Source organism: Trachypithecus francoisi, unplaced genomic scaffold (assembly GCF_009764315.1).
Source record: "Trachypithecus francoisi isolate TF-2019V2 unplaced genomic scaffold, Tfra_2.0 Lachesis_group8, whole genome shotgun sequence".
NCBI classification, from domain to species: Eukaryota; Metazoa; Chordata; class Mammalia; order Primates; family Cercopithecidae; genus Trachypithecus; species Trachypithecus francoisi.
Window position 1 is genome coordinate 12,616,350 of NW_022681473.1, and position 16,406 is coordinate 12,632,755.

The window sequence follows — 16,406 nt, forward strand, 5'->3', positions numbered from 1 at the left end:
GGAATCTGTATTTTCAGAAAACTTACCAGGTGATTCAGATGATTGTTTCATAACCCCTAATTTAGAGATCATTTTGTGTCCCTCTAGAGCAGGAGTTCTCAAAGGGTGGCCCCAACCAGCAGCTACAGCACTACTTGGGAACTTGTTAGAAATACAGATTCTCTGGCTGGGCATAGTGGCTCATGCCTGTAATCCTGGCACTTTGAGAGGCCGAGGCAGGAGGATCATTTGAAGTCAGGAGTTTGAGACCAGCCTGGCCAACGTGTTGAAACCTTATCTCTACTAAAAATAGAAAAATTAGGTATGGTGGTACATGCCTGTAATCACAGCTACTTGCGAGGCTGAGGCAGGAGATTCCCTTGAAACTGGGAGGTTGCTGGGCGCCATGGCTCACGCCAGTAATCCCAGCTCTGGGAGGCTGCGGTGGGTGGATCACCGGAGGTCAGGAGCTTGAGACCAGTCTGGCCAACATGGCGAAACTCCATCTCTACTAAAAATACAGAAGTTAGCTGGATGTGGTGGCAGGCATCTGTAATCCCAGCTACTCAGGAGTTGAGGCAGGAGAATCGCTTGAACCCAGGAAGCAGTTTGCAGTGAGCTGAGATCCCACCATTGCACTCCAGCCACAAGAACAAAACTCTGTCTCAAAAAAACCAAAACAAAACTGGGAGGTGGAGGTTGCAGTGAGCTTACTTAGATTGCACTGCTACACACTCCAGCCTAGATAACAGAGCTGAGACTCTCTCTCAAAAAAGAAAGAAAGAAAGAAAAAGAAATGCAGATGCTCAGGCCCCATCCTGACTTACGGAATCAGAAACTCTGGGAGGGGACCCAGCAGACTGTTTTGACAAGCCCTCCAGCTGACTCTGACACAGGCAGTAGTTTGAAAGTCACTTTCCTCGAGCGGTGATTTTTTTAACTGTCTGCACATTATCATTAAATGGAAAGCTGTTGAAAATCTCAGCCTAGGCTCACCCAGACCAATGAAATAAGAGTATCTTGTGGATGGGACCAGGAATCAGAATTGTCTGTCTCTCCAGGTGGTGTTTAGCATGGAGTCAAAGCTGGTGTAATCCTGCCTTGTTTTTCTTTTTTTTTCTTTTTTTGAGATGGAGTCTCTCTCTGTCGCCCAGGCTGGAGTGCAGTGGCGCAATCTTCACTCACTGCAAGCTCCGCCTCCCAGGTTCACGCCATTCTCCTGCCTCAGCCTCCCGTGTAGCTGGGACTACAGGCGCCCACCACTGCGCCCAGCTAATTTTTGTATTTTTTTAGTAGAGACGGGGTTTCACCGTGTTAGCCAGGATGGTCTCGTTCTCCTGACTTCGTGATCCGCCCGTCTCTGCCTCCCAAAGTGCTGGGATTACAGGCGTGAGCCATCGTGCCTGGCCCCTGCCTTGTTTTTCTTCCTCTGTGGAGTTGCCTCATAGAATCTTTGCCTTCCTTGAGTCTCCTCAGTCTAAACCCAGACCCTTCTTTCCAGCCTGGCACTGGCCAACAATAGCACCCTCACCATTGGCACCATCGATGAGATCCAGAAGCTGCATATTCGCACAGTTCCCCTCTATGAGTCTCCAAGGTGAGGCCTGGGGTGGGAGAGTGGGATGTGGGAGTTGGTGTAGTGCGCTTCTGACTTTGTAAGTGACACTGTTGTTCCATACTTGTTCTGCAGGAAGATCTGCTACCAGGAAGTGTCCCAGTGTTTCGGGGTCCTCTCCAGCCGCATTGAAGTCCAAGACACGAGTGGGGGCACAACAGCTTTGAGGCCCAGCGCTAGCACCCAGGTAAGGGCAATGGACAAAGAAAGATGACATTGGAGCAGGGGCCAGCAAGCCTTCTGTAAAGGCCAGGTAGTAAAGGCTTTCAGCTTCGCAGGCAGTGTGGTCTCAGTTACCACTGACGGTTCAACTTGCCATCGCAGCCTGAAAGCAGCCGTAGGCAACAGGTGAGCATAGCTGACTTCTATAAAAGTGTATTTATAAAAAACAGTTCCTACTTGGTGGTCTTGCAGCATGAATAATTCCTTTTCTGTCACCATCAGTTTGGGTCCTTTGTAGGGCAGAGTAGTAGCATAGGGGAGGAGCATGGGTTTGGAGTCCGACAGAACAGGCTTCCAGGTTTTTTTTTTTTCTTTTTTCTTTTTTTAAAAATTATTTACTTATTTATTTATTTATTTTTTGAGGCGGAGTCTCACTCTGTCGCCCAGGCTGGAGTGCAGTGGCCGGATCTCAGCTCACTGCAAGCTCCGCCTCCCGGGTTTACGCCATTCTCCTGCCTCAACCTCCCGAGTAGCTGGGACTACAGGCGCCTGTCACCTTGCCCGGCTAGTTTTTTTGTATTTTTTTAGTAGAGACGGGGTTTCACGGTGTTAGCCAGGATGGTCTTGATCTCCTGACCTCGTGATCCTCCCGTCTCGGCCTCCCAAAGTGCTGGGATTACAGGCTTGAGCCACCGCGCCCGGCCTATTTTTTTTTTCTTTTTTAAAGACAGAAACCACCTTTTCAAAAGTGCCAACTGGGTTTATTTTATTTTATTTTTTAAATTTTATTTATTTTATTTTATTTTTATATTTTTATTTTATTTTATTTATTTTATTGTATTTTATTTTTTATTTTATTTTATTTATTTTTTTGAGACGGAGTCTCACCCTGTCGCCCAGGCTGGAGTGCAGTGGCGCGATCTTGGCTCACTGCAACCTCTACCTCCCAGGTTCAAGCGATTCTCCTGCCCCAGCCTCCCAAGTAGCCGGGATTACAGGCACGTGCCACCATGCCCAGCTAATTTTTGTGTTTTTAGTAGAGATGGGGTTTCACTGTGTTGGCCAGCTTGGTCTCAAACTTTTGACCTCGTGATCCACCTGCCTCGGCCTCCCAAAGTGCTGGAATTACAAGCGTGAGCCACTGTGCGTGGCCTGGCTTCCAGGTTTATTGCTAGCTGTGTGACCTTGGGAACGCCTAAACTTCAATTTTCTTACCTGCAGAATGAGGCAGGTAACAGGACAGTCTGGAGCTACACATACTAGGCTCAGTGGAGATACCAGCTGGTCATTTTCTTCCATGTATTATTCTCTGCCTTTCTTGTTTCCATACATCTGCGATAGGACCTCCCTGTAGTCCAGAGTTGAAGTCTTCGTGGCTTCTGTTTTTATTTGAAGTGCTCCGCTCCTCTTCCCATTGAGGGTAGTGGAGTCTGTCCCTTTATTAGGTCACCTAAGTTCCTTTTTAACTGTGTTTGATTGACTTGCAGCATCACTGCTTTGTCTTTAATGACCCTTAGAGTTTTACTGTGTTTTGGATTGATGTTTCAACTACATGTTTCCTCTGAAACATTCTCCTCAGACTCCTTGAGCTGCCAGCCATCGGAGTTCTTGGCTAGCTGCAGCCTCTGTCCCGATCTGACGAGTCCCCTCACAATGATGTCTCAGTGCCTCTTCTGCATTTGAGAAGGATGATGTGCATTCTCTCTTTTTTGCAGGCTCTTTCCAGCAGTGTCAGCTCCAGCAAGCTGTTCTCCAGCAGCACTGCTCCTCATGAGACCTCCTTTGGAGAAGAGGTGGAGGTGCACAACCTACTTATCATTGACCAACACACCTTTGAAGGTGCACATGAGCTCTTTCGATAATTTTTATCTGTGCCCTCCCTAATCCAGCTGTTCTGGGCTCTGTTACCTGCAAAGCCTGACAGATGTGGCAGACTATCCCAGGAGGAGCAGAAAGGAGGGGTGGGAGCTCTTTGAGATGGCAGTGAGTTTGGAGGCTTGGGCATCCTCTCCTTAGCTTAGGCTGGTGGGGGACGGATAATCTGATGAGACAGGGACAGCAGGTGGCACATGCTTTGTCACTGCCTAAGCCGCAGGCCTCACAGAAATACATGATTACGTGTGCGTGCAGATATGGATAACCTATCGTCACATAGTCATCTCTCTACTCTTTATTTAGTGCTTCATGCCCACCAGTTTCTGCAAAATGAATATGCCCTCAGCCTGGTCTCCTGCAAGCTGGGCAAAGACCCCAACACTTACTTCATTGTGGGCACAGCAATGGTGTATCCTGAAGAGGCAGAGCCCAAGCAGGGTCGCATTGTGGTCTTTCAGTATTCGGATGGTAAGGGGGCGCAGTCTCCGGTTTCTGAGGGATGTGAAATGCTGAGAAAGTCAGCAGGCCATTGTGAGGTTTCAGAGAGCCTCAGTTAAGCAGTAGAAGAAGTTGGGTTCATTGCTGTAAAGAGCGGTTCTTTTCTTTATTTGATTGAATTTTGGAGCATGTGAACAGTACACAGTAAAATTTAGCTTACATTTCTTTCTTTGCTACTCTTTGAAAGTCCAAAAGAACAAAAGGAGGGGTGGGAGAAGTGAATGATGGGTAAGGGAATCTAGTGACAACAGGTATAAAAATTAAGAATCCTAGATTTGTTTTCCACTTGGTTGCTCAGGCATTTAGATGCTCTTTCCAGCTTTAGCACTGTGTTTATCTTTTAATATCTTTTCTCATTACTCCCATCCAAGAGGGTTCTAAAGACTATCAGCCCGGAAATCTCATATCAGATAGCTGAAATGGGATTTGGTTTCCATCTTGAGAGAGAGATCTAGAATTTCAGGGTGGGGGGCAGATCCTAGACGCCAAGTGTATTTCTCTGCACTTTATCTTGGGGCTCATACTTCAGGTGGTGGTTAACTCCAGTAGATACTGAGTCTGTGTTGTTTTTTAGACGAGTGGCTTTGTGGGGCAAGAACTAGTACCAGAGGGGCCACCAGAGGATTGTTTTGACAAGGTAAAGTATGGGCTCATAGAGAGACTCAAACATATTTTTTCCACCCCCAGGAAAACTACAGACTGTGGCTGAAAAGGAAGTGAAAGGGGCCGTGTACTCTATGGTGGAATTTAACGGGAAGCTGTTAGCCAGCATCAATAGCACGGTGAGGCCTGGACCACTTGGTACTTACTTTAGGCTGCCCATCATTGTCTGCAGAATGTGTCTCTCTTAGGTTGTCTGGTGCCTCGTGTGTGTCAGATTTGAAGGAGAACAAAGTAGTGGGTGTGGAGGATAGAGCTCTGAGTTGAGAATCTGGGAAACTGAGGTTGAACCAGGTGTTGAACTAGGTTACATGAACCCCCATGTGTTTTAGATCCTGAGTGCTGTGGGACTTGAGAAATGAGTGAGACCTGTGGTCCCTGCATGTACGGTGTTCCATGCCAAAAGAAAATGAGCCAAATCAGAATATCCTGAGTGCATCCCTGAAAGCTAGTCCTTTGAAATATTCCACTGCTTCTGCCATGACCCTACCTCCCTTGCTAAAAAGTTTTTTTCCGTCTTTGTTGAGATATAATTGACAAAAATTTTGTATATCGAAAATGGACAACTTGATGTTTTGAGTAGGGAGATAGCAGCAAACAAAATGGACAGTGAGCTGCCCTTTGGGAGTTTTTGAGCAAATAAAGTACATAGTACATGAAATGGTGAGAAATAAAAGGGGCACAGGACTGGAGGAATGCCGACATGAACATGGAAAGTGGGGTTTGCTGTTTCATATCACATGGTCGGGAGGGTCTCGTGGATACACAGTGGCATTTGAGCAGATTCCAAAATGAAGGGAGGTAAGAACCCTACCTGTGCTTGGGGAAGACAAGTGCAAGAGGTGGTAGGTCACAGGCGAGAGTGGGCGGGCCTGGTGTCTGCGGGGACTGAGCTGATGGTCTGGTGAGAGATGAGTCCAGTGGACAGCCAGGGGCCAGAGCGTGAAGAGCCTGGTAGGCATGTCAGTGTTTTATTCACAGCGTGATGGCAACCTCTGGAGGGTTTGAGCAAGGGTTTGAACATGATTGAACTTGTGTTTTAAAAGATAATGTTGCTTCTCTGGAAAGGCTATAGGGGAGCAGGGGTAGAAGCTGTGGTAGAAGAGGTCAGTTAGGGGAGGCTCTTGTAGTAATCCAGATGTGGTCAGTGGTTGCTGGGACCAGGCGATGATGGAGGAGATGAAGAAGAGTAGTCACATTCTGCTTATATTATGAGGGTAGGATTGAAGGACTTTGATAGATTGAAGATGAGATGTGAGAGGCAGAGGAATAAAGTGTCAGGGGATTTGGCTTTGCCATTTACTGATGGAAAGATAGTGCAGCAGGTTTGGAGTGGAAACCAGAGGTTCTGGATATACTCAGTTTCAGTGGTTATCTAAGTGGAGATGTTCACTAGGTAACAATGAGAGAGGTATGGAATCCAGGGAAGAGGTACACCGGAGATACTAGCATGGCAGTTAAAGCTAAAAGTCTAGTTGACATCACCAGGCCGTCTGCTGAGAGTCCGTAGAGATAGGATCTGAAGATAGCCCTGGAGCTCTCCAGTATTTCAAAGACAGGGTGAAGATCCAGCCAAACAAAAGGTGACTTGTGAAGTAAGGGAAGAACCGAGAGAATAGTCTTTTGGAGGCCATGGAGAAAAAGTATTTGAAGCAGGAGGGAATTGGTAAACTGCAAGTGTTGCCGGCAGGTCAGGTAACATAAAGATTAGTAACATGGAAGTCAGTGGTAAAGTTGATCAGAACTCTTGGTTGAGTGGTGGGGCTAGAAACCTGATTGCAGTCGGCTCAACGGAGAGTAGGAGGAAAGGAGGCTGGTACAGAAAACCCCTCAAGGAGTTTTGCAGTAAAGGAGAGAGTGATGTGGACAGGGAAATTTCAGGATAATAATTTTCTGTTTTTAAGTTTTCAAGCTGGGAAACACTGCTGCATGTTTTCTATGCTGATGAGACTGATGTTAGAAAGAGAGCCATTGTTCTTGGCCAGGCAAAAGGAGGTGGGATCTCAAACCCAGTGGCAGAGAAGGGAACAGACATGGAAGTTCATGAAAATGCCCTTTTGACTGTGTCTCTGTCCTCTGTAAAACTGCTGAGAGAGAAGATGGGAAGGAGGTATTGGCAATTTGAGTAGAGTGGAAAAAGGATGAATTCATTGTTTTAGGACCAGAAGAGTGAATGGAGTAGGAAAACGCGTGATTCCTGAGAGGTTTAGGAACCCCCTTTCAGTTAGTAGTCTTGAATTTAAAAGAACAGTCATCCTGTTGGTTGGTTTTTCTTACTGTAGTGGAAGATGAAAATTTTATCCAAGTCGAGTTTTGTTGGATGAGCATGAGAAAGGGGAGAGGAGTCAGGGCATTGGAATCTGCAAGAGTTACTATGTGATTATGGTGGTAGACTATGGGCATCTGAGAAGAGGCAGAGTGGAGGACACAAGATTCAGGAAGAGTGCAGTTACTTGTAATGCCAGGCTTTAAGAGGTGGTCATAAGAATGGACTAAGTGGGAAAGAAGGGGTCAGAAAAGCGATGTGAGGGTATTAGAAGGACCTTCTCTGTGAATATTATAGTCATCAACATTTATAGGAGGTTGTGTGGGAGAGAGTGATGGGTGGGGTGGGAATTCAGGTGACTGCTTTAGTAGGTGATGGTGGTTGTGTGGTCTGGTGGTATGAGCCTCAAAACTGGTGTTTCAAGGGAGGGAGTGACAAGTCTGAAAGAGCAGACGAGGAGCATGGGAGACTGTGCTCCAGTGTTACGAGGGACAGTGGAAGAGAAAACAGAGAAGTTAAGAGCGCCACAAGGCCCTTAGGAAAGAGCCATGGATATCAGTTAGAATGAGAAGGTGAAGGGTTTGCCCAGAGAAGAGGCTGTCCATGATTAATGACTGTTCCAGAGGGTGCAATGAGTGGGCACAGGGATTAGGAGGGTGGAGGGTGGCATTGAGGTCAGGTGAGGACATATCTATTCTGTGGCTGGCCAATAGAAATATTATATGAGTAATGTATGTCATTCTAAATTTTCTAGTAGCCACATTAACAAATGCACAAAGAATCAGGTGAAATGAATAAGGTATTTTATTTAACCCAGTATCTAAAATATTTGCATTTCCACATGTAATCTGTATAAAAACACTTAAGATATTTTAGTTTTTCATACTAATAATTCAAAAATCTGGTATGTATTTTACAGTCAGAACACATCTCAGCAGGGACTAGGCACATTTCAAGTGTTTCATAGCCATGTGTAGCTAGTGACTACCATGTTGGACAGTGGAAATCTACAACCTTTTGGGAAGAGAATGGGAGTCTTGGGCTTCTGGCGGTGTCTGGCCTTGGTCTTGACTCTCTCCAAGGCGATGGGGAGGTTGAGAGTGTGGAGAGAGAGTGGTGGCAGGTGTTTGCAGGAACATGTGGAACTCTGAGGCCCCCCACCTTCACTCTCCCTGTTGGAGGTGTGGAGGCCCAGCAGGGTGGGCTTATCTGAAGAGGGGGCACTCTGGAGGTACCTTGTACCCTGTGATAGAGGTGTGGTAACCATGGTATGTATGTGTATATATATGTATGTATGTATGTATGTATTTATGAGATGGAGTCTTGCTCTGTCGCCAGGCTGGAGTGCAGTGGTGTAATCTTGGCTCACTGCAACCTCCACCTCCCTGGTTCAAGCAATTCTCCTGCCTCAGCCTCCTGAGTAGCTGGGATTACAGGCACGCATCACAATGCCCAGCTAATTTTTGTATTTTTAGTAGAGATGGGGTTTCACCATGTTGGCGAGGATGGTCTCGATCTCCTGACCTCGTGATCCACCTGCCTCAGCCTCCCAAAATGCTGGGATTACAGGTGTGAGCCACCGTGCCTGGCCAACCATTGTAATTATTACAAATGACTCTTGGAATATATTCCTGTATTGCTAGGGTTCTTTGGACAAATTTTGAGAAATTGTGGTTTAATTAATACGTTCTACGCAGGAGTTTCTAGATGTGCAGAGGCCACGGGGATTATCTGGATCCTGAAGGATGTGCCAGGGAAGGCTTGTCAGTTCAGATGGGTTGAGTCTGTCTTCTTCAGCACTGGGCCATGCCAAGTATCTCTCCATTTGTCTACTGATGATAAAGCATCTTCATTGTTTTGGAGATGTGATTGTAATTGAAGAAGCACTGCGGTGGAGACAGAAAAAAGCATGTTTTTTTTTTTGAGACGAAGTCTCACTCTGTCCCTCAGGCTGGAGTGCAGTGGTGTGATCTTGGCTCACTACAAGCTCCGCCTCCCGGGTTCATGCCATTCTCCTGCCTCAGCCTCCCGAGTAGCTGGGACTGCAGGCACCCGCCACCATGCCCAGCTAATTTTTTTTTTTTTGTATTTTTAGTAGAGATGGTGTTTCACTACGTTGGCCAGGATGGTCTCCATCTCCTGACCTTATGATCTGCCCATCTCGGCCTCCCAAAGTGCTGGGATTACAGGCGTGAGCCACTGTGCCTGGCCGCACAGTTTCTTTTTCCCTCTTGTGGGGTGGTAGAGGGTGGCTGTAGAATCAAGTTCTTTGGGTTCCTTTAGTTATTTGACAGTGTTTTCTGTTGGACTTTTCTTTCTTTTTTTTTGAGACAGAGTCTCGCTTTGTCACCTAGTCTTGGATGCAGTGGCATGATCTCAGCTCACTGCAACCTGGGTTCATGCAATTCTTATGCCTCAGCCTCCCAAGTTGCTGGGATTACAGGTGTGCGCAACCAAGCCCGGCTACCCACATTACTGTTTCCTTTACATGGACTCATTGTTTTGTGTAAAGGAAAACTTGGGAAGTCTTGTATTCCTAGTTTGGTGTGTGCATTGTGTTTTCATATTTCATAAATATATAATATTGAAATAATAAATGTTTACCCCAGTGCCTCATAAATCTGTTTCCTGTCCCGCATTGGACTTTGAGAAGTGGTGCTGTAGATGGAGGGTCGAGGAGTTGGGGGGCAGTTGTTCTGAGAGTGCTCTGGCCCCTTTGACTGAGAGAGACAATGCCCTTCCCAGGTGCGGCTCTATGAGTGGACAACAGAGAAGGAGCTGCGCACTGAGTGCAACCACTACAACAACATCATGGCCCTCTACCTGAAGACCAAGGGCGACTTCATCCTGGTGGGCGACCTTATGCGCTCAGTGCTGCTGCTCGCCTACAAGCCCATGGAAGGAAACTTTGAAGAGGTGATGCTGGTGGGGGGATGGGAGCAGACTTCTTTCTTGAGCCATGGCCCCTTGCAAGTGTCTCTGGTGGGGAAGGATAATCCAGCCCAGTATTAGGGGCAGAAATGTTTTCCGTGGAGCAGACATTCTACATTGATTAAGTATTTTTAGAGACTCCCAACTCGAACTCTGAGAAGGCTCCATCTCTGGGCAGTTGGCAATCAAATGGGCTGCGTTGGCAGAGAGGTCGGGGGAGAATCCCTCTAGGGCGACTCTTGTTGAACACCGGGCTACATCTTCTGCAGGGTGGGGCCTTGCTCCTGAATAAAGGAAACACAAGTCCCAGAACTGGATTCCATGCAAACTGCTGATTGTGCTTTCTTGTTTCACCTTGTCTGTTTTAAGATTGCTCGAGACTTTAATCCCAACTGGATGAGTGCTGTGGAAATCTTGGATGATGACAATTTTCTGGGGGCCGAAAATGCCTTTAACTTGTTTGTGTGTCAAAAGGACAGGTGAGTAGTGGCCAGCTCTGGGAGTGGTGGGGAGGGTTGGGAGCTCCCGGGTCTCTGGTGGATGCAAGCATTGGGTTCTGTGTCAGGTTCAGGTGCTCCTCTTTACAGAGATAGAACTTTCCTCGTGAGAGAATAAAAGGTGACAGAAATCCACCTCTTTAGACTGGCTCCCCTACTGTGGAGTATGTCAGCTCCCCAGGGAAGTTCAGCACCGTGACCACTGCACGTGGTCCTGTCACAGGGCCTGTGGTGGAAACAGGAGGTTCAGAAACTGACTTTCTTACCACCTTTCAGCGCTGCCACCACTGACGAGGAGCGGCAGCACCTCCAGGAGGTTGGTCTTTTCCACCTGGGCGAGTTTGTCAATGTCTTTTGCCACGGCTCTCTGGTAATGCAGAATCTGGGTGAGACTTCCACCCCCACACAAGGCTCGGTGCTCTTTGGCACGGTCAACGGCATGATAGGTAAGGTTATCCCCGTGGAGCACACCCCCACACAGGCCTCCTTCCTGATACCACCATTCTGAGGGACTGGGGAGAGCAACTGGACAAGACCTAGGTGTTTACTAGAGGAGGCTGCAGCACATTAGCCCTCCCCGAGCTGCTCGCCTGGGCTGCCCTTTACGTAGAGGATGCGTGCTGTGAGGTTGAGCTCCCTGCAGCTCACTGCCTCCTTCACTTCTTCAGGGCTGGTGACCTCACTGTCAGAGAGCTGGTACAACCTCCTGCTGGACATGCAGAATCGACTCAATAAAGTCATCAAAAGTGTGGGGAAGATCGAGCACTCCTTATATCCTTCCCAGAGCCATCCCCTTGCTGGGAAGCATGTCCCGGCATATGTGGCACATGGAATCACATTACCCAGAAGCTGCTATGTGTCTTGGTTAGGTTCCATACAGAACAGGTTTTTTGTTTTGTTTTGTTTTTGACTTTTTCATGTGGAAAATTTCTTTTTTTTTTTTTGAGACGAAGTCTCGCTCTGTCGCCCAGGCTGGAGTGCAGTGGCCAGATCTCAGCTCACCACAAGCTCCGCCTCCCGGGTTCACGCCATTCTCCTGCCTCAGCCTCCCGAGTAGCTGGGACTACAGGCGCCCGCTACCTCGCCCGGCTAGTTTTTTGTATTTTTTTAGTAGAGACGGGGTTTCACCCTGTTAGCCAGGATGGTCTCGATCTCCTGACCTCGTGATCCGCCCGTCTCGGCCTCCCAAAGTGCTGGGATTACAGGCTTGAGCCACCGCGCCCGGCCTCATGTGGAAAATTTCAAACATACACAAAAGAACAGTCCATTGACTCCCAAAGTACTTATCACTCAGCTTCCTCTGGTCCATCTTGGAAATGTACATTTATATTCCTGAAATGTGTCCGCCTCTGGCCCTCGGTGTAGCAGGTGAAACGTAAGTTTAGATCACAACACAGGAGCACATCCTTTCAGGGATTTGGTTGAGGGCAACAGTGTCTGAGACTAGAGAGACTACCAGAAGAAAGGGAAAGGTGAAGAAGCGGAAAACGCTGAAGCTCAAGAATCTGCCACCCTGGGACCCCCAGAATCCAAGTGCTGTTGCAAATTGGTTTAGTACAGGAGATGTAAAGGGCTCTCCCTGCCCCCGCTGGAGGTGGGAGGAGCTCCTGCCTGTGACTCTGGCCCAGCTCTAGTCAAGGAGGGCTGATGGGCTGATTTATTGTTTTTTGCTAATTATCAAGACTTTTGGCAGCCCTGTCTCACTGAGTCTCAGTTTATTCATCAAGGGAGCTGCTGCTTTTCTTCCTCTTTTTTTTTTTTTTTTGAGATGGGTTCTTGCTCTGTTGCCCAGGCTAGAGTGCCGTGACACGATCATGGCTCACTGCAACCTTGACACCTTGGGCTCATGGGATTCTCCCACCTCAGCCTCCCGAATAACTGGGACTATAAGTACATGCCTCACCTCGCTAATTTAAAAAAAATGTTGTTTTTTGTAGAGACAGGAGTTCATGGTGTTGCCCAGGTTTGGTCTTGAACTTCTGGACTCAAACGATCCTCCTGCCTCAACCTCCCAAAATGTTGGGTTCACAGGCGTGAGCCGCCACCACACTGACCCCTCTATGGAGCTCTGAGGCTAGACTTAGACAAGTGGTTTTTGTGCATCAGCTTTGCCTAGAGCACTTTTAAAGAACTTGCATACACGTATGGTCTTCACATTAATAGACTCTGATCTGTACTTTTAAAAACTATTTTGAAGATCACCTCAATTGAGAACCAGTTAGATTAGGTCATATTTTTACATTTTTTTCAGTTCCAAAAATGTCCAGAAAAAACCAAGACGAAAGGAAACTATCATTTCCTTTCAAATCCTGATGATTGCTTTAGATTGTGGTCTTATTCAAAGGTGGGGATGACTGAGGAAGGTGTTTCCTGATAAGCACATGTTCCTTAACTTACCCGTCCACCTGGAGATCCTTTCACACCGAGCGGAAGACCGAACCAGCCACAGGTTTCATTGATGGTGACTTGATTGAGAGTTTCCTGGATATCAGCCGCCCCAAGATGCAGGAGGTGGTGGCAAACCTACAGGTGAGCTGTGTGTTATTTAGCCCTGGGCTGGACAAGTCTGGTGCAGGTTGGGGCATGCCAGGAGACTGTCTCTGGGCACCTCTCCCCCTCAATTCCAAGGTGTGAGGGGCCCTCTGTGTAATCCTTACCTGATAGAAGGTGGAGTCTGAGGGAAAAGAGATGTTTGTGGTTGTGGCTTGTGGGTATCTACTAGGTACCAGATGCTGTGCTAGTAACTCTACCCATGTTAACCCCATCCTTGAGCAATGGAGACACATCTGGGATCTCTGGCAAGACCCAAACATGGGAGGCAGGGTCAGGATCCTATAGGGAGGAGAAATGGCCACTATTCTGGAGTTCAGGATATTGCTCACTGGAGATGGTGTCTCGGGGACAGCAGAAGAGGGAGAATCTCGAAGAGGGAGAAATAGACCAGGTGGTGTCCTTGCTGACCTGTACCACTCGGGGGGGAGGTGTGGGTTTCTGGTGAGTCCTTTCTCTGCCATGACGATGGTGGAATCTTGTGCCTCCTTCACTGGGGGCATTCCCTTCCCCAGCTGTGGGCGAGCGCCCTCTTGGTCCTCACAGCCCCGCCCATCTTCTCATTGCAGTATGACGATGGCAGCGGTATGAAGCGAGAGGCCACTGCAGACGACCTCATCAAGGTTGTGGAGGAGCTAACTCGGATCCATTAGCCAAGGGCAGGGGGCCCCCTTTCTGACCCTCCCCAAAGGCTTTGCCCTGCTGCCCTCCCCCTCCTCTCCACCATTGTCTTCTTGGCCATGGGAGGCCTTTCCCTAAGCCAGCTGCCCCCAGAGCCATAGTTCCCCTACGTGGAAGTGGGGCGGGCTTCATAGAGACCTGGGAATGAGCTGAAGGTGAAACATTTTCTCCCTGGATTTTTACCAGTCTCACATGATTCCAGCCATCACCTTGGACCACCAAGCCTTGATTGGTGTTGCCAGTTGTCCTCCTTCCAGGGAGGGATTTTGCAGTTCTTTGGCTGAAAGGAAGCTGTGCGTGTGTGTGTGTGTGTGTGTGTGTGTGTGTGTGTGTGTGTGTATCTCACACCCATGCATTGTCCTCTTTTTATTTAGATTGGCAGTGTAGGGAGTTGTGGGTAGTGGGGAAGAGGGTTGGGAGGGTTTCATTGTCTGTGAAGTGAGACCTTCCTTTTCCTTTTCTTCTATTGCCTCTGAGAGCATCAGGCCTAGAGGCCTGCCAGGCCATGGGCAGTCTGTGTGTAAAACCTGGAGACGGTGGATGATCCCCACACCACAGCCCTTTTGTCTCTGCAAACTGCCTTCTTCGGAAAGAAGGAGGTGGGAGGATGTGAATTGTTAGTTTCTGAGTTTTACCAAATAAAGTAGAATCTAAGAAGAAAGGTACGTTTGTTTTTGCTTTTATTCACCCTGCCCCAGCTATCCAGGACCTCAGGTATACTATTCCTAATTTACTACGAACGTAGGCAGTATCCTACTCTTTATGGCAGCTGTTGTATTCGCTTGCCCTTGCTGTTAGAACAACTCTTTTCAAGTAGTGAAAGTGAAGACATCTATACCTCTTCTTGATCACGTGATTGATGGGATCCCAAGGATGATGGGTTTAGAAATTCACTGGTCTTTTTGGTTGTCCTTGACACCATTTGATTCTTACTTGTCTCTGCCAGTAACCTGCTGGGCCTGGGCTGCCTTTCCTGGTTTTACAGCCAGCTGTGTGTGCAGTGTCTAGTCATCTAGCCCCCAGGCCACCCAGTAGCTTCTCCTGTCCCTCCCAGCTGCTAGTTGCCACATGCCCTTTGGACCCTCATTTTGTTTCCTCTGATCTAATCAAGTGACCATTTGGTGCTTTTGGTTTGAGAATACAGCAGGAGTAGGGCACATATGGGGTTCACTCTTCTGTTGGCAAACAAAGCCTGTCTTCTTTTCAGCTCGGTGGGCCAGTGTCTGGGCCCACGTTTCTCCCAGTGATCCAGTGGGAAGAAAGGCTGCTCTGTCCCCACGGTGGAGTAGGGTAGATCCTAGGCATATTGGTGGCTCCTTTAAGACCAGCCTTTGATACAGTGTCAGGAAAATTGTGGTTACAAGTTCAAACTGTGGTTTTAAGAGATTCTAGCTTAAAAGGAAAAGAGCAAAGAAGCATCCCTGGTTTGAGGGTCTTCTGGAGGAAGTTCCCTTCCCTGAAGGAATTCCTTGTGTTTTACTACCCTTTTTTCCCCTTCGTCTTCTGAGAGTTCTGGGGGTGGGGGATAAGGTCTTAACAAAAAATAATCAGCATCTCAAAAACCACAGTTTGAACTGGAAACCTAACACTGTGATTTGAATTCTAAAAGTCATGGTTTGAATTTGAAAGGGCTCCCCCCCACCACCCGCCAGAGGCCAGCTTTAATGAGGCAGGCAAGCAACAGTTTCCACATTGTGATTATTTTAAAAATTTAATCCTAGATGGGAGCACTGACTATAAGGTGTCATGATCAGAAAGACGGAATGTGTTGGGATGATCATTCTGGGGCACTTTCGTGGTCTGACCTGCAGCTGCTGAGACCTGGTATTGAAGGAGGTTATCAATGACTTGTCTTGAATTTGGAGGCTTGTGGAGTCCTTGCTATGTTTTGCTGTTTTTTTGTTTCATACACTCTTGGGTATATTCACTCGGGATTGAATTCCAACTTTGGAAACTGATGTTCTGCTGCCATACTCCCACATCCCCTCTTAAAAACCATTAATCACCTCTCTAGGGTGAAAGGTTGTCTTTGGAGCGTGGCTCTAGCCAGCTGGAACAGCTCCATTCCATGTAGGCGCTGATGAGCTAGCATCACTCCAGGCCTCTGCACGAAGGGACCTTTGGGAGAATAATAGAAACACTGACTCATCACATGACCATTTGGAGGATCACAAGCCAGAGGCCATCATTCTGCAGCCAACAACAACTTGGATCCTCCACCCTCGGTGGAGGGTCCCTTTTGTTACTGAGAAACCACAAGCCACAGAAGTGGGGAAGGAACACAGGAACTGCAATCAAGGGATATGCCTCAACTAGTCTTGAACAATAGTAAGAGACTCTGTGTCCAAACTGAGAAACCTCAGGGTCAAACAAAAAGACAAGAAAAACAAAAACCAAACTAAAGGGGCAAATGTTGATAGGAGCAGGGTGAATGCCATAAGGTCACCACAACTTTATGGGGAAATGAAAGAAATGCCAAGGGCAGTTTGGACATTATTTGGAGATTCACTAACAGGAATTTACTATGTACTAAGTATACTGAATTCCTTAGGGTAGATGTGGGTTTTCTTCAAGCACAAAGTTGCATCTCAGCTATTGCAGCTGCTCTTTGGCCAGTATGGAGCAAACTGCCAGAGAGTGAGTTTTACAGGGTGAGGTGGAGCGGGTGGGGCTCCATAATGTAGCTAAGAAC

The 16,406-nt window shown here is 47.6% G+C and overlaps 1 protein-coding gene across 1 annotated transcript in view; it reads left to right on the forward strand.

Annotated features, from left to right (window-relative positions):
• DDB1 (damage specific DNA binding protein 1) overlaps window positions 1-14,375 on the forward strand; it is a 35,806-nt gene extending 21,431 nt beyond the window's left edge. The window contains exons 17-27 of the mRNA XM_033203919.1: window positions 1,481-1,576; window positions 1,670-1,781; window positions 3,472-3,595; window positions 3,935-4,099; window positions 4,817-4,911; window positions 9,801-9,971; window positions 10,356-10,465; window positions 10,760-10,929; window positions 11,152-11,254; window positions 12,889-13,012; window positions 13,603-14,375. Coding sequence (XP_033059810.1) covers window positions 1,481-1,576; window positions 1,670-1,781; window positions 3,472-3,595; window positions 3,935-4,099; window positions 4,817-4,911; window positions 9,801-9,971; window positions 10,356-10,465; window positions 10,760-10,929; window positions 11,152-11,254; window positions 12,889-13,012; window positions 13,603-13,686 — 1,354 coding nt within the window. The 3' untranslated portion in view covers window positions 13,687-14,375. The remainder of the gene's footprint in view (window positions 1-1,480; window positions 1,577-1,669; window positions 1,782-3,471; window positions 3,596-3,934; window positions 4,100-4,816; window positions 4,912-9,800; window positions 9,972-10,355; window positions 10,466-10,759; window positions 10,930-11,151; window positions 11,255-12,888; window positions 13,013-13,602) is intronic.
• Window positions 14,376-16,406: the final 2,031 nt, after the last annotated feature.